Source organism: Pelophylax lessonae, assembly GCF_965119305.1.
Source record: "Pelophylax lessonae genome assembly, chromosome: 1".
NCBI lineage: Eukaryota > Metazoa > Chordata > Amphibia > Anura > Ranidae > Pelophylax > Pelophylax lessonae.
In genome coordinates this window covers 299,861,490-299,881,890 of record NC_138768.1, presented here as the reverse complement: position 1 = coordinate 299,881,890, position 20,401 = coordinate 299,861,490, and the positions used below count along the sequence as shown (strand labels likewise).

The 20,401-nt window shown below is 42.5% G+C and overlaps 1 protein-coding gene across 1 annotated transcript in view; it reads right to left on the bottom strand.

Moving 5' to 3' along the window:
* Positions 1-8,766: 8,766 nt before the first annotated feature.
* The window catches only part of UBE3B (ubiquitin protein ligase E3B), a 73,774-nt gene continuing 62,139 nt past the window's right edge, over positions 8,767-20,401 (bottom strand). Inside the window, exons 23-28 of the mRNA XM_082273726.1 lie at positions 18,024-18,089; positions 17,536-17,594; positions 15,068-15,250; positions 14,808-14,919; positions 14,625-14,717; positions 8,767-9,367 (exon numbers count right to left, since the gene is read on the bottom strand). Coding sequence (XP_082129852.1) covers positions 9,176-9,367; positions 14,625-14,717; positions 14,808-14,919; positions 15,068-15,250; positions 17,536-17,594; positions 18,024-18,089 — 705 coding nt within the window. The 3' untranslated portion in view covers positions 8,767-9,175. The remainder of the gene's footprint in view (positions 9,368-14,624; positions 14,718-14,807; positions 14,920-15,067; positions 15,251-17,535; positions 17,595-18,023; positions 18,090-20,401) is intronic.

Below are 20,401 nucleotides of genomic sequence, written 5' to 3'. Positions count from 1 at the left end.
TCAGCCTGGAAATAGGTGGATCCACCACTGGTGGTACCGTCCATTTCTTAATGATGGATTCCTCAAACGGATAGCGTCTAGCAATACGCTTGGAAATAGTAAAGGTACGTTTAGAATGCTCCCATTCTCCTTTAATCTTATTACCAAAACACTTGGGTACAGGAAAAACCTTCACCGTTTTGATGGGCTTGTTAGTACCAAAAGGAAAATCTGTATCAGTTGCTTCTGCCGGTAAAACCTCAAGTTTTAAGGTTTCCTGCACTGCCACAACTAGTGCGTCCACCAATGCTTCTTCCTGAATTATAGCGGGAGAAGAAACGTCCTCCTCACTGTCTGAAAGAGCTTTACCTGAGGTAACAGCCCTTGCAGAGGGACCTGCAACTGCAGTGACCATCTCTGAATCTGAGTCAGAGGTGTCAGATAATATAGGGGTAGGCGGGGGTCGCTTCCTTGACCCTTGTCCCTGACAGGCCGCCTCCACCCGAGCCACCATAGACTCCAAAATTGCTGTAAATGCCTCTACACTCGCACCGGCGGGTCCCGTGGCCCCCTCGAGGGAAACAGGTGGGGGAATTTGTGTGGCAGGGTCCATGATTATTCCAGTAACTTCCCTGATAATATAATTCAAAAATAAAAAACTTTTTTTTTTTTTTTTTTTTCACAGACCCCCAGCGCCACAAAAGCCCCTTAGTGTTACCTGCTAGGGATCCCTAACGATCGAGAGAGAGAGAGAGAGATAGACCCCCAGGCTCACCACTTGATGCTCAGAGTTTAACTGCAACAGGTTACAGCGCTGTCTTGACAAACAGGAAGTCTTTTGGCTGGCTGCCCAGGAAGAAAGGAGGCGGCTCCGCCCCTCTGCACGCCTTCCGGCGCCTCCCCTAGCTCCACGAGGTGTTTGGATCACCTCAAACATGGCCGCCCCCATGCTGGAGACACGAGGCTACGCCAAAATGGCGGCTCGTGCAATCCAGCAAAAAAAATGGCGGCGGCCTGTACCGAATAGCGGTGTGCTGCAGGGCACACAACACTATCTCTGCATGGGGATTTTTGGCGTGGTTGGCGGTACCGGCCCTGGCGGACCTCATGGCCTTCGGAAGGCCTGCTATAGCTGGAGATTTGACTTAGGAAGGCAGTCTACATGTCCGTGGCTTCTGACTGGTGGGTACCTTATTCTTATCACAGTAAGATTCCCAGACTGCCACTGATTACAATCTTTTAAACATGTATACAATTAGATTGTTAGCTCCCAAACCAAGCCTCCTGGCTTTTTGCACATAAAATCACACTCAAAGTAGGGGGATCTGTGCCATGTTATAGGATAGAGGGGGACTCTATCTTACCATACAGAGAGGGGCCCGCGTTCACCACAAGACCCGTCAGGGGGAAAAGGGGGAACATACTACTCACCATACCGGAACCAGGCGGGCACCAACTCCTGACAGTACCCCTCTCCACCGGGGCGGGAGGGCTGTCGACCAATACGGACGCCGTGACTCATGGTCTTTGGCGTTTCAGCGAGACGTTTAACTCGCGGGGTCAGTCCCTTAATGGGACTTTGTCGCGGCCGACCCAGCGCGGAGCTGTGGCCTGCACGCGCTCGTAGGCTGAACTGGGGTGACCACCGGATCTCAACATCCAGCCCGTCGCCCAGTTCAGCTTTCTTGCTTGAAGATCTCACAGGAACACTGGAGAAAAAAAGCTGTCTAAAAAATCTTTTTAAGAAAAAAATCTTGCCAGGACCGAAGATCCCAGCAAGGTATCTAGGTCCTTACTCCTAACTAGACAGAAAATAACTGATTTGCTGAGGCAGAGAGAGAGAGGATATACCCTCTGGGACTGCCCCTAGGGTGTGGCCAGAGCATTTTAATTTCCTGTCTAGTCCTGCTCCTGTGGAGGCAACATAACCCGAAGGTGCTGTATCACCGAGGACTACGTCTGTCAATGAGCGATAGAGAAAAGCACTTACATAAAAAGCCACAAATACAGCCAGGGAAAATGGAGGCAAGGACCTTGAGCACAAAACATTATGTGTTAGTAGTAGGCTTGCACTACTTGTGTACTTGTTACTGTACATGGAAGGCTGACAATCTATTGCAGAGCCAGGACAAGTGTTTTATAGTAGTAAACCTCTACAGCTGTTTCGTGCACACACGCATCATCAGGAGTATAAAAGTTTTGCATGCATAAGGGAGCAGTGGTTTATATAGCCCAGATACATGGGAAATTTATTTCTGGGGTCAGAACCAGTCCAGAATGTCATTTCCTGTCAGGGAATAACATCATATCCAGTTTGGTGCCATCATAACTAAGGGAACCTCTGTATAGTGAAAAGAAGGGCAAAAATCAAGCCCAGTAAGGGCAGGAACATCACATCCTGTCCAGCACCATCTTAGAAGAGGGCAGACACATGTATGTTACTCAATATATCAGTGATCGCCATCTTGAAACAGGGCAAACAATTCAATAATAAATAAAAGAGTCTAGATATAGGCACAAGCCCTGAGGTGGCATCTACTAGGCTGTTCATCATATTAAGAGGGATATAATCTCCAAAAACTAGAAAATAATATAAAAAAAGATCTAGCATTAACTAATACGGAAGAGCAGAAGAAACTAATAAAAAGAATTGGAGATACAATAAAAGTGTTAGCATATGCAGCATATTGATAGCATCTTAAAGGGGACTTGCTCACCAAAAAATGACAACTATATAATAGTGATGATGTGCTTACTGAGGCAACGTCCTCATAAAGGGGATGCAACCCAAGAAAATACATATATATATAAAGAAAAATACATATAAAAAGGAAAATCATTTTCATATATGCAGTATCTCACAAAAGTGAGTACACCCCTCACATTTTTCTAAAAATTTGCTGGCTCCTCAAAATAACTCAACACACAGCCATTAACGTCTAAACCGCTGGCAACAAAAGTGAGTACACCCCTAAGATAAAATGTCCAAATTGGGCCAAAAGTGTCAATATTTTGTGTGGCCACCACTATTTTCCAGCACTGCCCTCACCCTCTTGGGCATGGAGTTCACAGAGCTTCACAGGTTGCCACTGGAGTCCTCTTACACTCCTCCATGATGACATCACGAGGCTGGTGGATGTTAGAGACATTGCGCTCCTCAACCTTTGGTTTGTGGATGCCTCACAGATAGGGTTTAGGTCTGGAGACATGCTTGGCCAGTCCATCACCTTCGCCCTCAGCTTCTTTAGCAAGGCAGTGGTCGTCTTGGAGGTGTGTTTGGGGTCATTATCATGTTGGAATACTGCCCTGTGGCCCAGTCTCCGAAGAAAGGGGATTGTGCTCTGCTTCAGTATGTCACAGTACATGTTGGCATTCATGGTTCCCTGAATGAACTGTAGCTCCCCAGTGCCGGCAGCACTAATGCAGCCCCAGACCATGACACTCCCACCACCATGCTTCACTGTAGGCAAGACACACTAGTCTTTGTACTCCTCACCTGGCCGCCACACACGCTTGACACCATCTGAACTAAATAAGTTTATCTTGGTCTCATCAGACCAAGTTCCAGTAATCTATGTCCGTAGTCTGCTTGTCTTCAGCAAACTGTTTACGGGCTTTCTTGTGTATCACCTTAGAAAAAACATCCTTCTGGGACAAAAGCCATGCAGACCAATTTGATGCAGTGTGTGGCGTATGGTCTGAGCACTGACAGACTGATCCCCACCCCCACAGCAATGCTAGCAGCACTCATAAGTCTATTTCCTAAAGACAACCTCTGGATATGATGCTGAGCACTTGCACTTTATATATATATATATATATATATATATATATATATACACACACACACACAGTATTTCACAAAAGTGAGTACACCCCTCACATTTTTGTAAATATGTTGTTATATCTTTTCATGCGACAATACTGAAGAAATGACACTTTGCTACAATGTAAAGTAGTGAGTGTACAGCTTGTATAACAGTATAAATTTGCTGTCCCCTCAAAATAACTCAACACACCGCTATTAATGTCTAAACCGCTGACAACAAAAGTGAGTACACCCCTAAGTTAAAATGGCCAAATTGGGCTCAATGAGCCATTTTCCCTCCCCAGTGTCATGTGACTCGTTAGTGTTACAAGGTCTCAGGTATGAATGGGGAACAGATGTGTTAAATTTGGTGCGATCGCTCTCATACTGGTCACTGGAAGTTCAACATGGCACCTCATGGCAAAGAACTCTCTGAGGATTTGAAAAAGAGAATTGCTGCTCTACATAAAGATGGCCTAGGCTATAACGAGATTGCTAAGATCCTGAAAGCTGAGCTGCAGCATGGTGGCCAAGACCATACAGCGGGTTAAAAGGACAGGTTCGACTCAGAACAGACCTCACCATGGTCAACCAAAGAAGCTGAGTGCACGTGCTCAGTGTCATATCCAGAGGTTTACTTTGAGAAATAGACTTATGAGTGCTGCCAGCATTGCTGCAGAGGTTGAAGAGGTGGGGGGTCAGCCTGTCAGTGCTAAGACCATGCACCGCACACACACTGCATCAAATTGGTCTGCGTGGCTGTCATGCCAGAAGAAAGCCTCTTCTAAAGATGATGCACAGGAAAGCCCGCAAACAGTTTGCTGAAGACAAGCTGACTAAGGACATGGTCTGAGCACTGACAGACTGATCCCACCCATTCAACCTCTGCAGCAATGCTGGCAGCACTCATACGTCTATTTCCCAAAGTAAACCTCTGGATAGGATGCTGAGCACATGCACTCAACTGCTTTGTGAGGCCTGTTCTGAGTGGAACCTGTCCTGTTAAACCGCTGTATGGTCTTGGCCACCGTGCTGCAGCTTAGTTTCAGGGTCTTGACAATCTTCTTATAGCCTAGGCCATCTTTATGTAGAGCAGCAATTCCTTTTTTCAGATCCTCAGAGGGTTCTTTGACATGAGGTGCCATGTTGAACTTCCAGTGACCAGTATGAGAGTGAGAGCGATAACACCAAATTTAACACACCTGCTCCCCATTCACACCTGAGACCTTGTAACACTAATGAGTCACATGACACCGGGGAGGGAAAATGGCTAATTGGGCCCAATTTGAACATTTTTGCTTAGGGGTGTACTCACTTTAGTTGCCAGCGGTTTAGACATTAATGGCTGTGTGTTGAGATATTTTGAGGGGACAGCTGTTATACAAGCTGAACACTCACTACTTTACATTGTAGCAAAGTGTCATTTCATCAGTGTTGTCACATGAAAAGATATAATAAAATATTTACAAAAATGTGAGGGGTGTACTCACTTTTGTGAGATACTGTACATTGTCTCCTTCCCATACCTGAACCACTGATAATCATGTTCCAGAGCTCCCCTGCCACTCCTTCCTCTGGCAAAAAAAATATCCAGTACTTCTGGGTATAGAGAAAGCATAGGATCTTCTCCGCTATGACAGTGCTTGGGTTTAGGATAAATTGCTAGGCCCAAGCACTGTCACATGGCCAGGGATGTAATCACTGCTTCTTTAAGCATCAGACAGCAGCCAACATTATGGATTTTAGTGATATCTGTGATGGAGGAGACAGCGGCGGGTTAGCACCGACAAGGAGTTTCAGGGGTTAGGGGGGCTCTAATGAAGACAATGTTGCCTTGTCCCGAATGAACAAGGTGATAGTGTTTCTCTAAATTACCACAATATTTTCTTAATATATTAATTTAGGCACATTAAAGGGAACATAGCAAAGAAGTACTTTATTTTAAATAAGTGGACATTAAATACCTTGCGAAGCACAAATAAAGTGTTGCTTTATTTTACAGTATAATACCTAATAATTTATTTTTGTAGCATTTTACAAGCAGAAAAAGATGGCAGGGCTTTCCTCTTTACACAGTAAGAGGGTGCTGCTCATTGCTTTCTAGACATCTAGCACTGGAAGATTTAAGCCCTTCAGCAGTTAGTGGTAAGCTCCTTTAATAAAGACATCTGAACTAAGATAACAGCACCTTTTGATATTAAACTGGCTTCAGATTCGTTTTGCAAATATTTCCTTTTGAATATATTTATGTTTTATGATAAATCAATTTTACCAATGATATTTGTGCGATTTACATATGATGAAAAATACACCAGGAGGCGAGGCATTCTTTCAGGGAGGCTAGAAAGCATAACCACTGTTTTGCAGGAATATAATGGTAGCCCAGATGTTCTACAGCAGGTCATTATATATGGTTAGTAAATACCTGGCAAAAACAACAAAAATACTATGGCAACCTGAAGTACTCAGTTTGTTAAGGATGGAGAAAGCAAAAAAGCCATATACTGACACAAATGCTTTCCATTACAGGCACCGGGGAGGCTTTCAAAGAAAGATAAGAAAATGCTGAGTATATTTAGACATTTAGCAAAATGTCTACAATAGGGATGCAACGATCCGACTTTTTTGGTCCCGATCTTTTGCTTTGTGAAATCGCTGATCCCGAGTCCGATCCGGAAGTACTGTTTTGTGAGCTTATAACAAAATAATACTTCCGGATCGGTATCGGTATCGGCAGATACCTTATAACAATTGTGCATTCAAAATCTAAAATGTCATGGGTTTAGTCTTTATTATTTAAGAGGTTAAACTTCCCTCCTCCGGCAGACGGAACAAAAAGATACATTGTAATCATGGTTTACTTAACTGGGAGAGTTGAAAGGCATTTGCAGGAGGCTCTTTTTTTTTCTTTGACGGCTGTTCTCTGCTCCCTCACAAGCTATAAGGAGCAAAACCGGATCGGCCCGTGGATCTGTTAATTTTACCGATCCCCCGATCCAGCTATTTTGCCCGTATCGGGGCCGATATCCTATCAGAATATCGGATCAGTGCATCCCTAGTCTACAATAGGTAGACCAGCTTCATCTTTCCTTGCCTGCCCTGAGATTGCCAACTATTTTTTGTGCAAACCTACTACAATACACTACTAGGTGCACTTTATCTCAAAATGGCTGGAATTTAAAATGTATCTCCACTCAAGATTGATTTCTGTTCTGGGAGGAGTAGAATAGCATCAGTTGTCTTCTGAGTCTTTGCTGCTGTCCAGGATACTAGCAAACTGATCTCTCCTGGCTTGGCTTTTCAACTGAGCTACTGACATCATTTACCTACAAAAACTCTTCATATTTACTACTAAGATTCCACTAAAAGGTGAGTGATAGGGTATTTCTATATCCAATTCGATCTAGTGAATTTTCTATAGCTCAGTCGAGGTTAGCATATCATGACCTTGAAAGGGACGTCCTACTGCAGGTCAGTAAAGACCAGTGGTGGGCTTGAACTCCGACCTGACTTCACATAAAACTCGGTTTTGGGCAGAATCATGCTTTAACCTTCTAAACCTATATAACCAAAGGGGAACATGACAACATGCTTTTTTTCCTTAATTTCGGATGGGTAATCAGGATTTCAGTAAAATAAATACCTTTGAGGAACAGTACAAGAGAAAGCATAACTTTAGCTCCAAGATCACAGACTGATGTCAATAGATCAAGGTATTCACAGGCAAAGGAGTGCAGGAAGTGATCTAACATAGCCAAGAATTAGTAAATATTCCTTTGATGGTGGTAGTGGGCTGAAACAAGATGCTGCAAGTACTACACAACTGAAGTTATCCCTAAGAAATTGTGACTGGTGGGTTTCTGAGTCACTCTATAGACCTGAGAATGTAGCCCAAAATAGCTAAAAATGGTTGAATAGAGTGTAATTTGTAGTCTATGTTTTGCATAAGAAAAAACATACTGTATCTAAGCTAATTTTCTAAAGAAAAGACAAAATAATATTTAAAAAAAGATAATGGGAGACTTGCCTTTCTTGATGATAGAAAAAAAAAATTGAAATGACAGGAAAATTTAAGACAAAATAGATGGGCATGACTCTGCAGTGGCGATTACATGGATGAACATTTTCATAACAGTGAGAAATACATATTTCTACAGTACCAAAATAAAGCCCACACTACTACTGAAAGGAGGGAGCCGGCTCCATTCCATTTACTGAAATATCAATAAATAGTTTAAAATAATACTTATCAGTAAATGAACAGACAGTAAGATGATGTTACATCCACTTGTTATTTCCTTGCCTTGACATGAGCTTCATGAGTTCTTGTACCATCCTTAGAACAGTACCTCCATTTTCTACCCACCGATAACGAATCACTTGTAGTGACTCCTGGGTAAGTCTGCTTTACTTTAGTTCATATATACTTACTACACTAAGAATGCTACTAGCACACCAGCATTGTCCTAAATGTATGCAGAAGTCTTTACATGACAGCCCGCCTTATAACAAGCTAAAATCTTACATGATTTTGAATTTTCCTTTTTCGCAAACACTGCATCCAATACCAAATTCAAGATGCAGGTAAGTAGCTCTTCTTATGGCTTATGATTGTAATTTTATTATTTTTTGCCATTGATAGGCTGAAAAAAGGTTACAATCTTTGCTATCATTTTATTGCTGTTCGTGACCTCACAGAAGGATTTCTCTTAACTTCCTGTGTGGAAGTACCAGGACAGGATGTGAGGAGAATCTCTCCAACGGGGATCAGAGAGCAATTATATACACTTTGTTTTAGTAGAGTAGAAAAAGTTTAGATCTACAATCTGTGATCCCATTTGGGGTTGGTTGCATCACTTCCTGTGTGGACATGGGGGGAATTTTTTTACAGTGTCACATACAACATTAAAAACCAAAAAAAATAAAAGAAAAAATAAAACCTTTTGGCTACATCTGGGCCTTAGAAAAATGCAAAGACTGTAAAGGAAAGTTACAGATTTCAAATAGGGAAGTTTTGTGCTCATTTTATAGATAAAATGCTTTGGGAGTTATTTAACAAGCATCCCAAAGAAGAGATGTGTTGGCCAAAGTAACCTATAGGAATACAGCTGCCTTTTCTATTCCATGGAACAGCCTATGTAGGAATTCATCAGGAGGCTAGGGTCAACACATATAGTTCTGCTTTCAGACACATTCATAGATAAACTCCAGTGCCTGCAACCTGAGGGCTTAAATCATGCAATATAAGTAAACTGCATATTTAAAATAGTGTGATTCTGACATCTCTGCCATTACACCACAGCAAATATAGAATACACTGTGCTGCCGTAAGACAGATAATCCATACCGTTAAGAAACAATGTTAGGAATGAAGTCTATAAACAAGTGCTAAGACAATTCAAAGCCAGTGTTCATGCTGATAGCATAGCGGAGCTTCTCTCTCAGGATCACTTTCTTGCTGTAGTTTGGAAGTTTTAGAAGGTTGAAGCAGGTAGATGAAGTGGGCAGACGCCCCCCTGGCTCTCGTTTCCTAATGGTAAAGAAGCCACGCAGCACACTGCCTAAGGTGTCCCCAGTATCCTAGAAAAAGAAAAAGGTGCATTTTACTTTTAATACTTTTAAGATTTTTCTTAGTGCACTGCAAATCATTTTAACTGCTAGGAGGTACAAAGTGAAAGAATCTAGATGTGCCAGCACATACCTGCACAACAGCTTTCATTGCCCTCTCTACTACTGAACGTCAAGCTTTCCTAAAATGTGCAAAGCTGGGGGGGGGGGGGGGGGGTGTAGCTTGTCGCATGGAGCTGTGAGACGTGCATTCCCACAGCTCCCGGACCTCCCAACTTTACAGGGCCTTTCCACTGCAGGGAAACCTGCCTTCACCGACTGAATGGGGAAGAATCAGCGCAAGAATCCCAAGGGCACAGGCGGCTGCCACTGGGAGGCGATTTGGGGCAATTTTTTACCCAATCTTCGGCCGCGGCCTAGCGCCGGCCTGAATCCAAGGTGACGTTGGCGCCTCCTTCCCTGGCCCCCTCTGATTCTGCAGAACTCCAGATGAGCTCTTATACCCGACATGCATCCCCAGAGGGCCCTGATTGCTCCTCCAGACGTTCCAGGAGCCGTTCCCACACATCCTTGGGCTCAGGTGATGGATGGGACATGGAGTCCCGGCTCAAATTCTTGCACAGATACATGAAGTCTCTCCCAACTAAAGCAGACTTTAAACACGGTGTCAAAAGAATTGAAAAAACACAGACAGGAGATATCTGAGCTTAAAAGAAACATAGGGGTCCGTATTGACCATATAGAAAACACCACTGATGGTTTTTGCAATGCTTTGCAATCCAATGAAGAACTCCTCAATACCCATACCCATGCTCCAACAGCTCTTCTATCAACAGGATGACATAGAGGACAGGAATCGTCGCAACAACATAAGGATCCGTGGGTTACCTTAATCTGTGGAACCAAAGGACTTGCCCATGGCTGTGGTCGCCATCTTTAACCAACTATTACACAAACCAAAGGATGACCCCATTTAACTGGATAGCGTCCATAGGACCTCTGGCCCACATAACCCAAATCCAGCCTTTATGCAAGACACGCTCTGTTCATTTCTAGAAGGAGAAGAAGGCCATCATGCGTGCAGCCAGCACCCAACATACCATACTTTTTAACTGTCATGCTTCTTCTAGACCTCTCCCGCCAAAACCTGGCCATACTCAAGGCCTTGAAGCCACTTACACAGCCTGCAGAAATGCAAGATTAAGTATCAATGGCGCTTTCCTTTCCACAACGGGGTCCACCATGAAGGCAAAACAGCATTATTCCATACTCTTGGAGATCTCCCAACTTTTCTCAGTACCATGGAGCTCCTGCAAGTTTCTTTGCCTTACTGGCCATTAACCCCAATCACCCCTGCCCCCAAATAGCAGAAACAAAGCCGCAAGCAGAGATCCAGATTCTCCTCCCACAAGGCACCGAATGACTGATTCAATTCTGGGAAACATCTCTCTGACCATCTGTGCCCAGGAGTTTCTTCTGCTTTGTTCCAGAGTACCCCCCCCCCCCCCCAGTATCATGGATGTGTGTACCTTGGTTTATATATCCCAGATACAATATTTATGCCCCACGGCCTTACTTCTATGAATATATCAAAGCTAAAAAGTTTCATTGGTTTTGTTATTATGTGACCCATTTTCTTTTACAATGCTTTCCCTGTGGGTCGTGGGGTTCGGGAGCTACTCCATGTGTTTTCCACGTTCCCCCTATAGGCCATTCAGTGCCGGATAATGCACTGTTTTTTTTGGTTAGCTATATTTTCTTCTGTCTAGCCTTACTTTTTTCCAATATTGGTGTTATGGAGCCACCTAGTGGCCTTTCTGTTTATTTCTCTTTATTTTGTTTTTTCTATTTCTGCCTCCAAAAGCTCCTCTCCTAGGGTGTACTTCCTGCTCAACTTTTTACGGAGCATGAGGACAGAAATACTGGAATATATATCCTCACCCTCCTTTCCTTCTCTAGGCTCTACTCCATACTGTCTTTTTTCTTCCCCTTTCTCCCTTCTCTCGCTTACCCTCACCCCCCTCTTTCTTTTGCTGGGATGTCTGGAGACAAGAGAGGTCCACGATTCTCTGTTTTCTCCTTCACCCCCTCCTTGCACTATACCATGTGACATGACAGTCAGATGTCCAGTAAGTTTGTCCTCTTTTTATTTTAGAGGGTTTAACACACCAGAGAAGCAGAACCAAATTTTATACTACTTCCATAAGATGCGTTCGAATATCATACTTTTGCAAGAAACGCACTTCCGCACAGGTTCCATACCGGTCCTGCGCAATCGTTACTACCCAACTTGGTTTCACAGCTCTAACCCACAATCTAAATCTAAAGGTGTTTTGATCGTCTTTCATAAATCCTTGGCCCCAGAGATACTTGACACCCTCCCCTTCCACGGACACCTCTTCCGGTAAGTCATCCATACCCACCTCATCATTAACACGCATTGAATCCCTATTGCACACTAATCACTTAGTAGATGTCTGGCGCATTCAACACCCTATGGAAAGGTACTACAGTAATTTTTCAGCGGCTCACAACACATATGGTAGGCTGGACTATTTTCTTTTTTCCCATTCCTTGTTGGAACACTTCTCTCCAAACCTCCATAGGCCATCTCTTCTGGTCTTACCATGCTCCAGTTCACCCATACGATCGCACGGCCACCGACTGCCCGTAGAGTTACGGCCTGGCGTCTTAATGATAATTTACTTAGAGTCTCTGTATGCGTAGTGGAGGTCATGCAGTGGGAAGCTTTGAAATGCGTCTTTAGGGGTGTACTCCTCCAACCGGGTTCTCGATTAAAAAAGATTAGAACGGATGAAATCCATTGCCTGCTTTCTACTCTCTGGTAAACCTTGGAACTCTTCATTAAAAGGGATCTAGAACCCCCCACCTACGTTACCTTATCCAATGCTTGTCGAGAACTGCTTCGACTTCTGGACTCTCATTCTCAAATCACCCATGATAAGGCAGGTAAATACCATTATTCTCTAATAAACATTTGGCGAGGACCCTACACCCTAGACCACCCTTTTCAATTACAGACCCCACTTACGGTAAGTGCTTTAACACACAAGGCATATCCACTTCCTTCAGACAATATTACTCTCAGCTCTATAATCTTTCTCCTCCTGTGCCCACTGATATACCTCCACCCCCACCTGATGACATGCGGGCCTACATTGCCGAAACTGCCTTCCTGCAATTGATTCTGTAGACGCGTCAGACTTAAATAAACAAATGGTCGAGCTTGAATTTTTGGGCGCAATCAAGGGCTTGAAGGTGGGAAAATGTCCCGGCCCTGATGGGTTTACTCCTAGATTCTACAAAACCTTTGCACCTCTCTCAACCCCGATACTCACTAGAGCTTTCAACACAATTGATGGTTCCTTATGTCCCTCCGAAGAATTACTATCAGCCAACATTTCTGTTCTCCCAAAACCTGGCAAGGACCCTTCGCAATGTAGTAGTTGCCAACTGATATCCCTATTAAATATCAACATCAAACTCTTTGCGAAGGTCCTTGCCTTTTTGCCTGCAGTCTTTCACAGTAGGCTTTGTCCCGGGCCACGAGGCAAGAGACAATACGTCTAAAGACGATCATCTCATCTCATGCATCCAACGTCATAGCCTGAAAGAGAGAATACGTCTAAAGACGATCATCTCATCTCATCTCCTGCATCCAACATCATAGCCTGAAAGCATGCCTCCTCCATTTGATGTTAAAAAGGCATTCAATAGAGTTAACAAACAATTCCTGTGCCTCGCTGTAAAGAAACTGGACTTGGGGGCTCCCTTTATCACTAAGGTGATGTCCCTTTACTCTCAACCTACCACCTCTGTACTCGTAAATGGCACCTCATCTGAACCATTTAACATTTCTAATGGCACTCGCCAGGGTTGCCCCCTCTCTCCCCTACTGTTTGTTATTGTTATAGAGCACCTGGCGTGTGCCATTCACCAGAACTAATCTATACAGGGCATCCCAACTCCTTCCTACCATCACAAAATCTCTTTATACGCAGATGACCTCCTGGTATATGTTCAATACCCCCATACATCCCTTACTTCAGTTTTTTATGAATTCCAGAGATTCAGGTCCTTCAGTAATTTTAAACATGATATCTCTAAAGCAGAGGCCCTTAATGTGCCTTTGCCAGTATCTAAGATGTCCTTACTCCGTACCAATTTTTCCTTCCAATGGCAAACTAAGGGAATTTCCTATCTAGGGGTTACGATCCCCACCAATATATCGGACCTGTATACGTTGAGCTATGTCCCTCTTCTATCTCATATTAGGAAGGATCTAGAGTCATGGGGGGGCTCATATCTGCCTTGGTTAGGATGCATTGACACATGAAAGATGGACACACTACCCAAACTGCTTTACCTGTACCAAAGGATCCCTATCCTGGTCCCTAAATCATTCTTAATTTCTTTATGGTCTCTCTCCATTCGCTTCATCTGGAACCGCAGCCTCTCTAGGTATAAATACAAACTACTCACTCTGCCGAAGCTTTAAGAGGGGGGGGGGGGCGGGTATGCCAGATTTTGAACTTTATTATAAAGCTACTGGTGCGCCGAATCATGAAGGCCTCCGTTATAATTGAGCAAGACTTGTTTCATCTGATGAACCATGGTACCTATTGTTACTACCCCTTATTAACCTAATGTGACAGAACTTATAGTTTATACTGTATGCCTATGTTTTTATACAAGTCAAGCTAAAGGGCGATAGCCATGATGGCTGACTTACTATTTTCTTTTCTCTTGTTGAGTCTTGATTTCCTATTCTTTCTGTTAAGTATTGACATAATGACAATAAAAACCTCTAAAATGTGCAAAGCTGTTACATTTCTAGGTAGTTTCAAACTTGTCTGCTACCTCTTACCCCTCAAACATTCCTATTGGCTTATCACTATGGTGGGCTGCCTCACTTACCAAAAGGAATGTATGCGAAATGGTAGGAAGTGGGTAAGCTCAGTCACTAGCAAGTAGTGCCAGAGCTTTGTCTGATCTGAAGGCTGCCATTCTAGCAAAGAATGAGTAATGGTACCTCCAAATAATAATATGGTGCTAGTACCTGCAATGTGAGTAGGAAACATTGTATCTCTAACTGCACACTGGAACATGTGTGGAAGCTTCCAACACATAAAATACAATGGCGCAATGAGAACGCTGTGGTGACCATTATTACAGGATATCAGTAGCTATGCAGTTTTAATCTTTGCTTGGTGCAGTGTAGATACTCTAAAATATGAATTAGTCTCACCTGATCATCTGATACTTCTACACAGCGAATAGAAAACGGTGGTTTGAGGTAGGCAAAGCCAAGCAGAGGAGGGCGGGAACAACTTGTGATAAACTGAATAAAAAAAAAAAAAAAACGACATAATACATTTATAGACAAGTAATGTGGGTATTATTGATAAGTCTGTGTTACACATGTTTATACCTTTAGAAACATGGCTTTTTCCTCAGAGGTAAAGTCATTGGCCAGAATATCCCATAGCCAGATAATGACTCTGTGACTGCCATGGAACCCTCCATAGTATACTGTGTGCTTCCTGTCAACAGAAAACATCTTCAAATAACAACAACACAATAAGTAACAACACGTACTCACTGTACTGTAGTCTATAGAGCAGCAGTGTTGTCAACATAGGCCCATGATTATACATATATGCCTCAGTGGCATATATGTACTTAACTTACTTTAGATCATCCAGGTCAATCTCAGCATTGTCCCCGGATATAAGACGCTGCAGTTCTGGAGCAGAAAACATGCGTATCCACTCAGGCCGGATGATGGAACGAAAGCCACTGATAAGTGCAGCTGTTTGGTTTTTAATCTGAGTGTGCATTCGGAAGTGAGCCATCAGGTGGATGTAACTTATCCTGAAAAACAAACAGTCAAGTTAAAACAAAATTGTTAACATCAAGTACTCGGCTGATGTGAAGTCTCTGGTATGTCCCTTTCTTTAGCGCTTCTGAAAATAGTCACAGTTAGGTAGTTATTAAGGCAGAAAAAAACAACACCTGGCCATCAAGTTCAAATATGGGTACTTGCAGTAATCTCAGGCTGCATTCACGTGTCAGGACAAGTCTAATTATTGGAGGAGAGCACACTGAGTTCCCAGCATAGCTAGAGAACTGACCACGATGTGTTCACCTGCTTAGTGTAGTCTGTTTTTTTATAGGAAAGCCAGGGATTTCACATAAAGGAAGCAAAAAAAAAAGAAAACAGGAGACTTTCTCATACAAGTACATGGTACAGCAGTCACATATCAGCAATATGAAATTTTGGGGTGACAAACACTTTAATGTAGCTGTATTCCCACTATCCGCTTCTATTCTGAAAGTCAACCAAAAGGTCCTACGGCTCTTCCTGATAACTCCTTATTCTGCTCCATTTAGGTCCAATACTAAAGGCCTGAAGAACAGATCCAGCAATCCAGTCATTGTGGCAAGAAGTCAGACTGGCTGCCTATAATTATCTTTCATTATCAGAGTGTATAACATACAAACCCGATTCAAAAAAGTTGGGACACTGTACAAATTGTGAATAAAAACAGAATGCAATGATGTGGAAGTTTAAAAATTTCAATATTTTATTCAGAATACAACATAGATGACATATCAAATGTTTAAACTGAAAAAATGTATAATTTTAAGGGAAAAATACGTTGATTTTAAATTTAATGTCATCAACACATCTCAAAAAAGTTGGGACAAGGCCATGTTTACCACTGTGTGACATCCCCTCTTCTTTTTATAACAGTCTGCAAATGTCTGCGGACTGAGGAGACAAGTTTCGCAAGTTTAGGAATAAAAATGTTGTCCCATTCTTGTCTAATACAGGCTTCTAGTTGCTCAACTGTCTTAGATCTTCTTTGTCCCATCTTCCTCTTTATGATGCGCCATATGTTTTCTATGGGTGAAAGATCTGGACTGCAGGCTGGCAATTTCAGTACCCGGATCCTTCTTCTACGCAGCCATGATGTTGTAATTGATGCAGTATGTGGTCTGGCATTGTCATGTTGGAAAATGCAAGGTCTTCCTTGAAAGAGACAACGTCTGGATGGGAGCATATGTTGTTCTAGAACTTGGACATATCTTTCAGCATTGATGGTGCCTTTCCAGATGTGTAAGCTGCCCATGTTACACGCACTCATGCAACCCCATACCATCAGAGATGCAGGCTTCTAAAATGAACGCTGATAACAACTTGGGTTGTCCTTGTCCTCTTTAGTCTTTAGTGTAGTTAGTTTTCCAAAAAGAACTTCAAATTTGAATTTGTCTGACCACAGAACAGTTTTCCACTTTGCCACTGTCTATTTTAAATGAGCCTAGGCCCAAAGAAAACACCTGCGCTTCTGGATCATGTTTAGATATGGCTTCTTTTTTGGCCTATAGAGTTTTAGCCGGCAACAGCGAATGGCACGGTGGATTGTGTTCACGACAATGTTTTCTGGAAGTATTCCTGAGCCCATGTTGTGATTTCCATTACAGTAGCCGTCCTGTATGTGATGCAGTGCCGTCTAAGGGCCCGAGGATTATGGGCATCCAGTATGGTTTTCTGGCCTTGACCCTCACGCACAGAGATTGTTCCAGATTCTCTGAATCTTTGGATGATATTATGCACTGTAGATGATGATAACTTCAAACTCTTTGCAATTTTTTTCTGAGAAACTCCTTTCTGATATTGCGCCACAATTTTTCGCCGCAGCATTGGGGGGAATTGGGGATCCTCTGCCCATCTTGACTTCTGAGAGACTGCCAAACTGGGAGGCTCTTTTTATACCCAATCATGTTGCCAATTGACCTAATAAATGTACATATAAGGAACAGCTGAAGGACCAATTTGCAACTTAACTTTTCCGGCCTCTTATTGCTACCTGTCCCAGCTGTTTTGGAATGTGTAGCTCTCATGAAATCCAAAATGAGCCAATATTTGGCATGACATTTCAAAATGTCTCACTTTCAACATTTGATATGTTATCTATATTATATTGTGAATAAAATATAAGTTTATGAGATTTGTAAATTAGTCCATTCCTTTTTTTACTCACAATTTGTACAGTGTCCCAACTTTTTAGGAATTGGGTTTGTACATTTAGAGAAACATTGTGCAAAATCAACTTGAAAAGCAGTCAGTGCTTCTATACAATGTGCTTACTTACTTGTTCTCATTAGTAACAGAAATCGATTTCCCTCCCGGGACCAGTTCATGACACACCAGCTGAGAAAACATGCACGTTAAAGTTAAAAACTAAGTCTTTTTTTATGCATCAGAGTAAACTGCAGTTTAAAACTTATTTAACTTTTCAACTTAATTTGTAGGGAGGGAGGGGGATGAGTCATTTATCTTTCACTTTTGTTAGTACATTCCACCTTGAGCTACTGAGCTTGGTAAACAGTCATTTTACAACATGAGGTAAGGAGAGACTGAAAAACATGTGAAACAGAGCCAAAAGCTTCATCTGATGGCTCAGTATAATACTGAATATTCATATGCAATATTTTAGATTTTCCTAAATCAAAATAAGTAATTAGTAATGCCTGTCATAAAGAAAGTGCAAGACCACTATACATTCCTTTATATTGTACTATTCATTTCGGAAGGTTAGTTACATGTCACAAACACATCAAAGTACATAAAATGACCCACCTGTCCCATTACATCTTCATCATATGAAAGTGTGAGGCCCAGATCACTAATATCACCATCATAACGCTGAAAAACACAATATACCAATAGTAGAGCACACAAGTAAGAAGGGTTTAGGTTTATATCATTATGATTCCTATAATTACAGCATGGATAAATGAGAATTGTTTTAAGAGAAAACAATGTGTTTATAGATAAAAGCCAGGCTTTTTCAACCCAAATTCTGTAGAACCCATGGGTTCTTACAGAGGTAGCAAGGGGTTTCTTCAACAGTGAAAGATTTGACTTCCACCTACAATGACTACCAGTGTAAGGGGTCACTTCCCCATTTACAAATGTAAAGGGGGGTAATTCTCCATCAGTATAAGGGGACAGCACAATTGTCACAGTCTGTGTTTCATTTATTGCCATTATTAATTTTAGCAATTTTATATTAGATAGAGTAGGGCAGTGTTTTTTCAATCTTTTTTTCAGTCAAGAAACACTTTGGAATTGTGTACAATCCGGGGGAACGCCAGTCTGAGGGCTTTTTCACAACAGGAGGTACTTCCGAGCCAGCACACATCTTTGCATATTCCACATGTGGCATTTTTTAATGGGCTATTCAATGCCTGCGAGACACGCAAAAAGGTGCTGGCACAATTTCTGAAATTAAGAATTAATGGCACCCACGCATGTCTGCAAAAGGTAGCACATATTTGTGCGGTGAAGGAAAACACGCAATTTTGCATGTGTTACCGCACTGCAACTGGTGTGGACAAGCCCTAAAATGTAGTCTGTGAGGCAGAGTTCAGTGATTGGTAGGTTTTAAATCTTTTACCTCTAAATCCCCCCCTTCGCTTCCAAGCCCCCCCTCAATCGCCCCCTCCTAAAACAAATACCCCCTCCCTAATCTCCCCTCCAAGCAAAAACTTCTGTCTATCTCATCACTACAGGAGAAGTGACAGCAGCAGACAGGAGAAGAAAGTTGGGAGAAGAGGTGGGTTGTGTTCTCTCCTGCCACCCCCTCCAGCTCCTCTCCAGGACAGGATTGCTCCTCCCACCCACAATTTCTGTTACCTGGGCAGGAGCAGTGTTGAGAGGAGAAGGGATGTTAACTAAATCCTGTACATTCTGATGTGAGCGCAATCCTGTGTTAACTCCTGTGTACAGACGGGTGGCAGAGAGCACAGCCCACACCTCCGCCTGGCTCTCTCTTCCTCCCTGCTGCTATCTGTACTATTTTCGGCAATACAGAAAGCTGCGTGGGCCACCTGACATGTCCTTAGCAACTGATGATCTCTTCACCTGGTAGGACGCGGGTGGGCAGCACACACAGCTTTCTGTTTTGTGGGCAATAGTACAGATAGCAGCAGGGAGCGGGAGAGAGCCGAGAGGAGGTGGGGGCTGTGCTCTCTCCTCCTCTCTGTACACAGGAGTTAACACAGGATCGTGCTTAGATTAGGCTGTTGCTGCGGCACCCCTGAGGACTCTTTGTGTTGTGAAACAATCTACTTTGGGCATCAAATACTCTAGGAACGACAAGTTCTTCATTCTGTGTGCTATACCAAGAGCTGTACATTTTTGTTTTACAAGTTCTATTTTATTGAGTTTTCAAAAATATGAGCTGTAGATTTAATTATGTTTTGCAGGGGTTACCTGAAACTGAACAATTATTTCAATGGTTCTTCCTGGGTAAATATTTTGAAAATTAAGCAGTGTTCATCTAAGCGTATTTATCTTGGGTGCTCTATATGGCTGTTTTTTTTTTTTTTAATCTACTCAGCAAAAAAACCCTTGGAAGAAACACTGCAGATCCTGCTTCCTCTTGTGGGCCTAGGACTCGCCTTGCTCCTCTCAGTATGTAACCACTGCAGGGGGAATTGGGATAGAGAACAGGCAAAGACTGGTGAACAAAGACTGGTAAAAAGCAGATCCAATCCACACTGGCTGGATCATGAGTAGAAAGCATAAGGGGGTCTACAAGACCCCTTATGCTTCCATAAGAATACCTATGACTCTCTGTGTACTATGACATAAAGGACTGATCAGTTTAAAAGTAAAAAAATGATATACAATTAAAGAAAACAAACAATAAATGTAACTTTTCCTTCCCACACACATACGCATATTTAGATATTAAAGAGCCAATTGCACAAAGCATATTAGGCATTCACATACACACCAACACACCAGAGACAGAAGAAGAATTATATGTTAAAGTTAGGAGCAATAAAGCTTTTAACGCATCACCTACTTACAATTTATTGCAGTTTTTGCAAGTGCACACAATTTTAAGCCTAGACACATATTTGGAATGATTTAATCTATCATATTGAATGGAAAATTTAAAAATATTGTATTGATGTTTAATCTGTATCAATACATTTAAATAAACA